Source organism: Pleurodeles waltl, chromosome 12, assembly GCF_031143425.1.
Source record: "Pleurodeles waltl isolate 20211129_DDA chromosome 12, aPleWal1.hap1.20221129, whole genome shotgun sequence".
Classification (NCBI taxonomy): Eukaryota; Metazoa; Chordata; class Amphibia; order Caudata; family Salamandridae; genus Pleurodeles; species Pleurodeles waltl.
In genome coordinates this window covers 202,866,430-202,878,791 of record NC_090451.1, presented here as the reverse complement: position 1 = coordinate 202,878,791, position 12,362 = coordinate 202,866,430, and the positions used below count along the sequence as shown (strand labels likewise).

The 12,362-nt window shown below is 44.1% G+C and overlaps 1 protein-coding gene and 1 long non-coding RNA gene across 3 annotated transcripts in view; one reads left to right on the top strand and one right to left on the bottom strand.

Annotated features, from left to right (window-relative positions):
- Positions 1-7,550, top strand: part of MVD (mevalonate diphosphate decarboxylase) — a 107,560-nt gene extending 100,010 nt beyond the window's left edge. Inside the window, exon 10 of one of the 2 annotated variants that reach the window (XM_069216479.1) lies at positions 2,493-7,550. In XM_069216479.1, the coding sequence (XP_069072580.1) occupies positions 2,493-2,573 (81 nt within the window). In that variant the 3' untranslated portion in view covers positions 2,574-7,550. The remainder of the gene's footprint in view (positions 1-2,492) is intronic. The other variant, XM_069216480.1, reaches the window with a different exon arrangement.
- Positions 7,551-10,311: 2,761 nt separating this feature from the next.
- LOC138267712 (uncharacterized) overlaps positions 10,312-12,362 on the bottom strand; it is a 53,811-nt gene continuing 51,760 nt past the window's right edge. The window contains exon 3 of the long non-coding RNA XR_011199855.1: positions 10,312-10,927. This is a non-coding gene — a long non-coding RNA (uncharacterized lncRNA). The remainder of the gene's footprint in view (positions 10,928-12,362) is intronic.

Sequence of the window (12,362 nt, the reverse complement as noted above, 5' to 3'; positions counted from 1 at the left end):
TCTTTACATGTGTTATTTTCATTCTTTTGTGTTGTATAGCCTGGCGACACCATGAGTTACATATCTGCTGCATAAAGGGTCAGTCAAGGTACATTCACGAAGGAAATGAATGCGTAGGGGAGTGGGAGAAAGTATTGGGGTGATTACATCCCAGCCGGGGAGACGCTAAAAGTTCAGCGAGGCATTGATCTCTTTTAGATCAATCTGATTTTTAGTAGGAAATCATTTTACCTTTTGGAACTTAAAATGTTGCGTACAAAGCTATGAAAGTAACTGTTTTGGCCTTGAGGTTTTGGTTTGAGGATCTCTTTTCCGTCTACCACTGCTTTGTGAGCAACAGAGAAGTCTATGAATAAAAGTTAAAAATTAGTCAAACCCCTCATGTAGTCCCCAACAGACCACACTTCTGGTGTGCCCTTTTGCTAGCGGGCAAGAGAGATGATATTTTCTCAAAGATTGCAATAACACGCTTCCTCCTCCATGACAAATGAAAAAGAAGAGCCAGAAAGCACAATGAAATCCAAAAAGCAGAAGTGGTTGGTGTGAAATTTCCCCAAAGTCAGGAGTCGGAGGTCATATGATTTCGAAAAGCACAAGGCGGGAGTAGCAGTTTTACGCAGGACGTGTGGTGTGCGGAGGGCACCGCCAGGAAATTCAGCTCCGAGAGGGAACTCGCACAGGAAGGACTTTGAGCAGACTATTGTGGAGTAGAAATAAAAGTTCTTATTTGGTTCTCTTGGCAGTACCCATCCTCAACCACCGTATTTCCCCTCGGTCCTCGTTTTCTCCCCGCCCCCTCTAAACCAGAAGATTGCCATTTTGCACTACCTCTCTGTGCATATTGACATCTCCTCCTTTTACTCTATGTGAATGTCGCCTTAAATGCTGCTGGTGTGCTACAAAAAGGTTTTGCCCCCTCATCTCGTCTCGTCTCATCTCTTGATGGTTGATCGGCTCTTCATTGCATTTTTTGCCTGTAGTGTGTAGGAACACTGGCCTTGCCAGCACTACGCAAAATCTCATGAATAAATAAATAAATCCTTGTAAGAAAGGAATCTTCTTTAACACTATTGAATGAAGTGACCACCAAAACCTGTTATGTAACTGCAGGTAAACATCTTAATTGTTAATGTAACTTACAAAAACCCTATAAATAGGGAACCCCTGCGAATTTTTTTATAAAGTCACAACATATTAGTGATATTGCCTTAATCCACCTGTTTTTTTCATTTTTAAGTATTGTAAATAACAACTGTTACAATTGCTTAATTCAATGGAACTCAGTTTACCGAACTCAGTTTACCAGCCTCTGAAGGATAAAAGGTGGATTTGGCTTTGCTGGGATTCGAACTCGCTGACCTTCAGGTCACACCAGATATCAGTGGCAATCCTTGAATTCACTGATCTATTTTATCAGTATTTTGACACATGTGACTATTAAAGGAAAACAAGAGCCAATAGTGTCATCGGAAGCTAAAAAAAAGCAGTTTGAACTTATTCTGGGACAAAAGAACATGTTCGCAAGTGACCACAAACCAATTGGGCCACTGTAAATAACAAATGAAGTATTGGTAAGGCGAGGATGCCAAGAACTCCAGCAAGGGGTAGTTTGCCTGTGACAAGAGAAGGCGTATTGATGTTTAAGGTTAGAAGCCAGACATTGAGGACAATATAAATGGATGACGTTATATGCCCAAGAGCCTTCCTTGGGTGGAATTTTAGCATCAAGGACTGCCTTTGGAGGTTGTTCTGTCATATGGCACCTGTTGGCTCCCACCATCAATATGACTTTGGAATGTATAGAATGGCTTTACAAGGGGCAGGGCTTTGGGGGACTCCACCCAGTGGCGAGCTCCCACTGCCTAGCATAGATAGGCCCATACTACAGATCCAAAATCTGTTGCAGGACTTTACTATTTGATTCTCCTCAGTCGATCTAACTGGAACTGAGTAGAAGATGAGCTGTCCGTACAGTGGCCTTTGCAGGCTAAGTTTGGATCTCAGAACGAAAGCTAATGGTTGAGCCTGAGGGGCAGTCTGGGAGGTCAGTACATTTTAATTGGAGCTCCAGCAGCCAAAGCTGCACAGGAATGGTACAGACCTGAGAACCGAACAGCACGAAATCGCTTTCCTGGTGTTTAAACTTTAGGCGTTGTTAAACCTTCAAGTCCTTAAATTATCCAAAAGAGCCAGCCAACAGCCTCCCTGCGCCTGTACAATTGTAAGGAGTAAAGTGCAATGGACCTAATTCCAGACCTAAATAAAACTATTAAAATTAAAACCAATGTGAGCTGACCTTGCGGGCTACTTCAGTGCAGAATCTGTTCTTGCTTTCTCAGTAGATCACCTGACAAACAGCTGAAAGGGACCTCAGGTGGGGCACTCTGGAGGGGGGATGGAGTCGTTCACACCGTTGTACTAATGAAAATTCTTGTTACTCATCACTTTGTAAACTTTCCGTTATAATGTTCATGTTTTATTTCCTCTTGCAGCCAGGTCCCGGCCCACAGCTGTCTGAAGACTCGAGCATTCACCTCCTAGGACCAGACGGAGAGCCCAAGTCTAGTGCCTGAATCTTGTTTTCACAACCAAGGGATTTATGCAAGGGTGTTCTCCCGTGGCCTGTCCTTGGCAGTATTCCTCCCAGCTCTCAATAACTTTTTAACCAATACCCTCTGCACGACAGAAGTGGGAGCTGCTCCTTATCACAGGAAACACTTTACAGCAGAGTAAGGCCTCCATGCAGATTCCACTTGAACTGTCTGGGACAGTAAGCACTGTGGATTCACCCCATCACACTAATGCTTAACATTCACACAGTGCATAGCACACAGTGTATTGTCTCTCTTCTGGTATTTGACCAAGGACTGCTGTTGTCACCCAGTTCAGTGATCTTCATTTTACCTACTGCAGAACCTTCAAAGGCGTTAAGTGCCTTGGCTGGATTGTAACCCGTGATCTGTAATTGTCATTTCTACATTGGGAAAGAACTTGCTGAGCGATTTAAATGTAGTCTTTGCCTGTTTACTGTGCTCGACACAAGCTTCCGAGAAGCAAGGCTGGCACTCATAGTAAGAATCAAAGGTAACATGTTAAAAAGAACAGCAAACTTGGACTTTAACAACAGTCAGTTGCTCAAGAGAAATATATAATCCTTGGTATGTAAGGATCTGTGATAAATGGAGAAAATGTCAGAGCATGGCCACTTCCAAGCAACAAAAAAAAAGCTTTACTGCTGGTTGGTAATGCAGTAACCCTCATCCGAGGGTTAGATGGTGCCCAGTTGGCAGTAGAAAACTCAGTGTATGTGTTGGATCAAAAGGCTATCATTAAGAGTGCAGAGCTCAGGAAATAAGGACTGAAGTGTCGGGGAAATCATCCCAAGGTTTTGCAGTTTAATTTTTTTGATCCCAAGAGGTGAATGGGGTACACGTGCCATCATCCATAGGAGAGCTCGTGACCATTTTTGTATTACCACCTGGGCTTGCATTTAGGTTGGGGTGCATCACAAAATCACAGCAAAAAGTTTCCTTTTTCAGTTCTTCATGTATGGTGTATCGCCGGCATCACTGCGGTGTGTTCAGTGTGTGTCTGAAGATGTGTCTGGAAACCGCGCCTGCTGTTTTAGTGGAGCAAGCAACCACCTTCACTAAAGCTTCCCAAAAATATAAGGCATGTAGCAGTATATACGTATGCTGTGTATACTCCCACCATATTGGTTTGGGTACAAACGTGTGATAGTTGGTTTTCTTCGAAGAAGTCACAATTAGTCACAACTCCACCAATTAGTGGTAATGCTCATGGCTATCATCTCCATTGTTAGATTGTTTTTAATTCACCATCGGGTTCAGACGTCTTCCTTTGAACTCTGGTTTGACACCCCATGGTATTTTGCAGGGCACGTTCGGATCCATATTACTCTTCAGATTAATTTACAGTAAATCTTAGCGTCTGCTCCTAGCGTTGCTTTGCCTTTACTCTGGGTCTGGGTTGGCTGACTTCAGTGCCCTTTGTGGGGCCTCATACCCTTCAGGCCTTCATCCATCCCACGGCACCAGAGAATACACATGTAATGGAAAGGACTCCATTCCACTACTGCCCGACATGTTGAGCGAAGTATCAGAGAACAGACCCCCATCAGATGTGCAACCTCTGTCTGTCCCCCAACCACGAGGAGCCCTCCTGTTCTACGTGTTTCTCTTCCAGGAATAAGAAAACTCTCCTGTACCATCGGGATCATTGCATTGCTTCATCCTCGGGAGCACTACTGTTCGGAGGATACTCTTGACCTGTTCGGATAACAGGAGATTGAAGGGGAACCACAGCCAGAGGCTTCCAGCTCAGCAGCTCATGTGTTGGAGATGGAAGAGTACTTGGGCTCCGATGTCGAAGCAGTCAAGCCTCCACGTGCATAGCGTTCTCAAACAAGAAAGGCCTCAGTGAGTACTGTCGCCCCACCTTCCACCTCTCATCACCATCTGGAATCTGAGCACCGCCTTCTAGAGGGTGGGCATTGAGCTCACCTCACAGGCCACCCATGAGGCCTCTGGTCTGTCACAGGGCCATGGTCGGCACGTAGAATCTGAGTTCGACCCAATGCAAACACACTACTTTGTGTTAAAGTCTGCCTCTAAGCCACGCCCTTCCACTTTGGGTGGCTTGTCAGCTCCAGCATTGAAGGCATCCTTGAAGCAGAGCGTGTAGTCAAAGACCTCAGGACCGAAATCTGGCTTGGTACCAGCAGGACAACAGCTATCCTTGGTGCAGAGAAAGCTGACATCCAGGGTACCATCCTCTACCGCTTCAGAGGGTCAATAACAACCAATCCTCCAGCGCCTTCAAGAGGAGATTGATGCCAGATAACAGAGGATACATATCCAGCCTTGGACTGGACGAATTGTAGCCAAGCCGGCTAACCTGACAAAAGAGCCTTTTTCTTCAAAAAGGAAATTGACTTTTGAAGATTCCTTAAATCCACTGTCCAAGTCGGCACCCAAGAAGCCTCGGTACCATGACAAGGGCACATCACCACCACCTCTTCTGCCACGCCTACCTTGGCCTTGCACTTCACCACCTCCACCATTGCCTTTTTCTACACCACCTCCAGTCTCGCGCTCCCCACTACCACCAGTAGACCCTCGTCCACACTCACCTAAGAGTTCTCCTACTTCAGACTTTTGGGGAGTTGGTCCAGTGTCTCCCTATGCATATACTATGCTATGACATACAACCACATGAGGACCTATGGGATGATTATGATGTGGAACCCCTGGGTGACATGGACTCAGACGTATATCCAGCTAAGCCTGACCCACCGAATGACACTTCTGCTTATCATGAGGTACTGCAGAGGGTAGCCACTTGCCAGAAGATGGAAATACAGATGCTCATACCAGCCCATGCTATCTATAAAGAGCCATTCAAGGTGAGAGCCATCGACTCAGGTGGACAAATGGCTTAAGGCTTCCCCCTCTGACGCTCCTTACATCAGGGGACAACTACCACCTGACTCAAGCAGTTTCTTTCTATCGTTCATATTGTTTTTACATGGTCATCTTTTCTGTATCTCTCGGGTCCATTTACTTCCTCACCCGTTGGGAGGGAAAAAACAATCTAACAATTGAACAGATGCCCATGCACTTTACCACTAATGGGTGGAATCACTATACTGCATGACTTCGAAGACATCCTTGAAGGAAAACAACTTGCACAAATCTGAGCCCAACACTAGATAGCTGAGCATGTACAGTAAGTGAATCTGCAGCACTACATGTCATGAACAGATGCAACCTCATTTTCCTTTTCCCAAGAGCATAATGAGTTGTATAGAATCAAAATGATTTACCTCAAGAGACTTCTTCATGATGGAATAAATTATTATAAGGCCATTCTTGAAACTTAGCATGCTAAATTGGAAAGATGGTACTTGAAAGTGTATTAGCTCATGCGAAGTGGACATGTGAGAAAATATGAAAACGGATAACACAGCAAGAAACATAAAAGGAAACCGTTTTGGCTGTCATCAAAATCAAGTAAAGTAGGATGGCGTGATGATATATATATTTCTACTCATGGCTTAGGTTAAATATTGTTGCATTCTAAAACAATCTAAGCTCACCTGTTCACATTAGACACCAGCTAATGTCAGTCATTCCATTTTCCAAGAAATTTTCAAGGTATTACTGGCATGTTGTATTAGGTAATTATGTTCCCACTAGTGGCGGCTGGTGTCCCTCGAAAATAGTGGGGCATTCATAGGACACGTTTTTGTTGGGAAAGCCTGATCTGTGCATGTCATGCTAGCCACAAGCAAAATACCGGCCAACCACACAGCCCCAGCCGGTCACAGAGGTAAACCACGCCTCCAGCAGTACTCCTCCTGGCTGCTGGCATAATGTGTGAGATATAATTGCTGGCAGGCAGGGTGTCAGTGCTCCCTCGCCCCTATAGAGAAATCGCCCCTGGTTCCCACCTAGTTTTTGTAATTCACACAGACTCAGTCATTATTCCTCTAATTTGTTATTGCATCACTCGGGTAGTAACACTGATTGAAAGCTCTGCCACTGCTGGTAACCTACATTTCAGCAGCTGTCGAAACATGTTCCCCTTTGAGCTCTAGTTTGTATTTGGTGTAAATTAAATAAGGATTTCCTGCTTGACAGTATAAGGAATGTTTTTTTTCAAGGCACAGCAACATAATCTGATTTGTCTGCTTCTTTCAGCTGATTGGGGTTATGTGATCACACCGGCCTTTAATCACTCATCAGTTTCTTGATTCTCTGTGATGCCGCCTTTATCGCTTCCTGCAACTGGGAGCTCAGTTTAAGAGGCCCTTGGCTTGCATTGTTGACTTACCACACTGCGGGCACAAACCTGTTTCTATCTCACAATGTTTTTGTTGCTGAACATTCCATATATATGCCAACTTTCTCTTGTTAAAAATGCAGTTTGAGCGACAAACGCTTCCTTTCGTATTGTTGCGGCTGACACCTGAGGAGCGCTCAAAGGTATATCCTACCTATGCTGTAAGCAGCGATCAACATTTGTCATTAAAGCATAAATATACAAACATGTATTTAGAAAAAAGTTCCAGCCACAGTCCTGTGAGTGTTGGTAGATGTTTGTGGTATACCCACCTGGCATCAGAAGCTTGGCTGGCACTGCAAGAAGGCGAAGCACTTTGGATAGGTAATGTTAGCACTCCCACTGATCGCACAGGGGGCGAGTGGCTGCAGGGACACAGTTTTTATTTTTATTTTTATTTTCATATCAGCTCTGACACAAGCATGATTTCAGACCATTCCCTAATTTAGCTGAGTCTTCATAAATTGCAGATTGTGATACAAAACATGCTTTCAGTCTTAAGAGACGCCTGAAATATTGTGAACCTGGACTGATGAAGGGTAAGATTCTGAGATTATCCATGTCCTGCTCACACGTTTTGTTGCCTGTAAACCAGTCCAGGCATAGATTGCAACGTTTTGACTTTTGTAACTTGGTAAATTGTAATTCTCTGTACAGTTGTAAATTATTAAACTGATTACCATTTAGATGTGTCTCTTGTTACTTCTTTTTGGAGGGAAGATTGAACGATTCATCTGGCCTGCCCCAGTTTCTGTAGTCAGATCTATGTTTTCTTCATCATCTTTTTATGCACTGCACTCTCAAAAAGGGAGATACCATATCTGGGTGCGTACATCAGGCATGAATACTTCTAAGTAACATGACACTGAGGCTGCCGGTATGTATACTGCACGTGAGACAGTGTAAGTGCACATGGAGCAAGCCAGGAGAAAAGAAAAGATGTCACATTCGAAACCACGAAAGTAATAAATCGCACACATGTATGTAAAGGGCAGAGCTCCAGAGTCTGTCAGGGATTTTGAACTAAAACTCAAACATTGGCCCACTCATCACTAGTACTGGGTAGTTATTTGTTGAAAGAGGTGTGTCCTTTACTTCTTAATTTTCCAGGTCGTATCTATCCTACAACCCACTTAGTTAGAGTTCATTTATTCTTATCAATCCATCAGCGATACATTGCTGTTCTTCAGCATTGTGCTAGTCCTTCGCTGCTATTGTCTGTCTGTCCCCAGTACTGTTATCCTTCTCTAGGACCATCTAACCTTCTGGTATTACTGCTTCCAATCTCCTTTCCTCCAGAGTCATGGTGTAGCCACAGCCATCAGAAGGCAAAAGTCATTTTTGGGAGCAAGGTATAAAGAGATCACTAGCACTCCCAAACATCTGCCCCCCTCAACCCCCAGCAGCCAGTTCTTTTACTTCTTCATTAGATAACTGAATGTCGCCCACTGTCTGCTGCTTTTCTGTCCATTGCTGGAAGGGTGTCTCCGGTTTCTTCCTAGTTTTTACTCTGCCTATGACTACTGGAGTACAGAAATGTCACTCATGTCAGGAATATTTCTCTGAAGTTGACTGACCTAGCTAAACCTCTGCTGCCTTGAATCCAAGAGCACTCCAGTCCTGAGTGCATGGTGTCTGATTCCATGTTCTTCATGTGTCAGGATAGTAGGAGTTTCTTGCAAAACAACAAAAGAAACCCCAGTGGATCTCTTTTGTCACGGGTCTCCTAGACCTGTAGACCTGTTTTTCCTGCAGTTTCTCTCAACTGAATGGAAAGAGTTATGCAGTCCACAAACTAACCCATGACGCTTCCACCTGGGATAACCCAGAGTTGCATTTTGCCTACCCATGATATTGGCTCTCAAAAAATGACCTGTGTCACATGACAAGCATTGGAGGATGATGTTCAGAAGTGCCTATTTGGCCTACTATTGGCTTCTGGGGTACCAGACTGGTGTTCCTCACAGCCCTCTAGTATCAACAAACCCTATGCTTACAAGTGGTGACCCAGAAGTGGCAAAAGGCCAAGGTTCTAGGGGACTTGCCCAAATACCTTACACTCCCTACACCTGCTGAGTTGTAAGGGCCAAGAATAAGCCCAGTTTGCAGGGTGACTCAGGCCTGACTCAGGTCTGGTAAACCATCTCCACTAGTACAGGTACAAGCATAAAACTGGCCGAGGAGGTAACGTTTGCTACCGGTTCCAGGATTCTCAAGTTTCAGTAACTAAATGGTCCATAGAACCAAATTCTATCTAACAACCTGGCTCAAAAAAAAGGTGAGGGGGGTCTTTCTCTGTACCAATAGACAGTGCTGGTGCAAATGGCCAAGAGGTCTTTGAATGAGGAATATAATAATGGATTGATCTTACCATGAACAGTTTAGTGGCACCGCCTAAGGAGGAAGCAGCCCTTAAAGGCAAAATAGGAAGACTCAGGTCAGGCATTGGTTTCCCAAGAGGACTGGAACAGTATCTAATTATTGGCACATCGAAGGTGGGTTGATTGTGTTGGTCTCACCAGAGACATTTTCCAGAAATGTGACCTCTTTCAAACATTTGTCGGATCTTGCTCCACCCCAGTGTACCCCTATCAGAGGTGCAATCTTTAATCTTTTGTTGCTGATGGATCAAGTTTGACTCCTGATACTAATAGGAGGTGCCGCTAAGAACCATTAGCACCTACATGTGTAGTAGTTTCCCAGGAATTACACTTGGCCACTTATGTTCCCATAACAAACATAGCTTTGTTTACAAGCTGTTTTTTGATCTGCATGCTGGACCTCTATCTAATTATCATTATTTTAAATGTACAATTTCATAAATCTTTGTATCCAATATTATCTATTTGTGTCAATGATTATACTTGACAGTATGATGCAATTTACTCCAGTATTGGAAATTTCATATATTCACATGCTTGAATCATTCCTCGTCATCGAGACGGAAGTCCCCTGGAATCTTATAATAGCAATGTAATGTTAAATATAATGTATGAAGGTCCTGGGCCCTTCACTTTTGTAAGATATCATAATCAATAAAAATAAAAAAAAACATAGGTTGCAGCCATTCAGACTACTTTGTCCTCTAGAACCCTCCTGTGAGAAGCCCCAGTTCTACCGCATGTCGTGCTAGGGAGTCTCCACTGAACACTGCTCAGTTGTAATTAATTGGATTTGCTTTGGGTCCTTTTTTCCTTTCTCCATAGTGCTTGTTTGCTAACAATCTGACTTTTCATATCATCTCGTCATGTCAGAGGAGGAGAAGAGAAGTCTCTTCAGGGCATGTAAAACTTGTGCAAAAAACTGATTTCACTACTAGGATCCTCACGAGGATTGCATTTATTGCCTTTATCCAGATCATACAGCTAAATACTGTAAGGTATGTTGTACCTTTTCTACTAAAACTTCAAAAGACAGAGAAGGAAGTCTGCTGATTTGGCTTCAGAAACTGAAATCCAGGAAAGAGCCTGTACCTGGTTCTTACAGATCCTCTATGTCCTCAAGAAGATCTCATAAAAGGGACATATCACCCCATTCTCGTTCTTCCAGTGAATGAATCTTACAGAGGCCACAGTCCTTAAAATCTAATGAATCAAAAATTTCTGCTAAACATAAGGAGAAAAAAAGGACAATCTACTTTGTCGGAAAGGCTAACAAAGGCATCTTCTGGACCACCTACATCACCTCCTCAGGTTCGTAATTCTTTTAAAAAGCCTTCCTCAGATCCATCTTCTGACAAATCGTTGTTGAGCTTTCCACTGTCGACAAAAACCTCGCCATCAGCTCTGTCAGCAATGAAGACATACACAGCAGTGTCAATGACGGTAACTAGCAGCGCTGTGTCCATGATATCCACTACTTCCTTCTTCTTAATGACTACATCTTCGTAGGCTGCTGCTCAAACTAGACTGTCGATGCTGAAGGTTTCCCTAACCTCGCTGTTGATGACAAAGGTTTTTCTGCCGACGTCCATACCATTGTCAACTACGGTGAGACTGGCAACGACTCCATTGATTGAAGACATTTTTTTGTGACAATGATCCTTTCAACCTCATAGACGACCCTATGGATGGAGGAAAAAACATTAGCGACAGGAGGAAAAAAAGCAAATATCTAATCACAGCACACACCTCTCCAAGCAATGGGACCCCTTTAGTACCAGCACATCTATTGGTTTAGGAAGACTCTGAGGATGAGGGACTCTTTGGGGTCGCACACAGTCCCTCTGAGCTGCACGTAAATTGCCAGGAGGAGGAAGAGTAATACGATGAAGGAGTATACAAGCAACAGCAAAACAGTGTTTCTCAGGAGTAATATCAACACATTTACCAGGAGATAATGGTTCTGTGCAACAGGTATCCACACCAGCAATGTCCCCTACTGAGGAACCTTCTACTCCCAGACAAAGACCAATACCATTGCCGGAACCAGTAAGGCATACCCCTCAGACAGCCCTTCTCCAAGATCTAGCAACCTCAGATGATAAAAGAGAGGAAGGGGAGCTCCACGACGCACACACAGAATGGGATGATTATCTCATACCCACACCAACTTCTCCTCCCACTCCAGTGGATTCCCCACCTGAGGACTTTGGGGGAATTTCATAATTTATTAGAAAGGGATGCAAAAAAGTTCACACTCCCCATACCCACTAAACAGACCATTGTTTCCTTTATGATTTCAAGGAGCCATTCCAGAAAAGTGTCGGCTCTATTCCCATAGTCAGCTACATTTGGGAAGAGGACCTTAAAGCAATGAAGAATGCGGCCACAGTTGCTGCCGTATGCCCGCGTCTAGACAAAAAAGTACAAGGCTCCCAAAGACGCTCTGGCTTGTCTTATTGGCCATCCAAAGCCTGACTCAGTTATCACCCAGGCGGCCTAACATAGATCCAAAAACTCCTCCACTCCAATCTCGGCATCTCCGGACAAAGAGGGTAGGCGTCTTGATAATATTGGCAAGTGTTTTCCTCAGTGTCAGACCGGCAAATTCTTTAGCTGTTCTAGGAAGGTAAGATTAAAAACTATGTGCTGATATCACGCCATATATAGATCAACTACCAGAAGAAGTCAAATCAGAGGCATGAAAGATCTTACAGGAATGGGAGCCCTTTTCAGCAGAAGTAATGGACTGTGTTCTAGATATTGCCCATTAGACAGGTAAGCTCTTTTTGGCAAGCATGTCGACGAAGCTCCTCAAACCATTAAGACGGATACCGATTTAGCTAAATCCCTGGGAACTCTCCTGTTTTGGAAGCTGCCTTTTCGGGGTGCCAGAGGACAATGTTTTCCATCATATAGAGGAGGATATCAACAACATCGGTACCCCTCCTATATGCCTTCCTCTCTGCAATTTCGACCGCAATACTCTACGGCAATCACCACAAGTAGCATACAACAGGCCTGTGCCTAAAGGCAGAATTGAACATCAGGGAAAAGACGCTGGTCATCGCCAATGACCACTTTCAGGCTCGGTTGCTACTTTTTCCCCTCCATTCA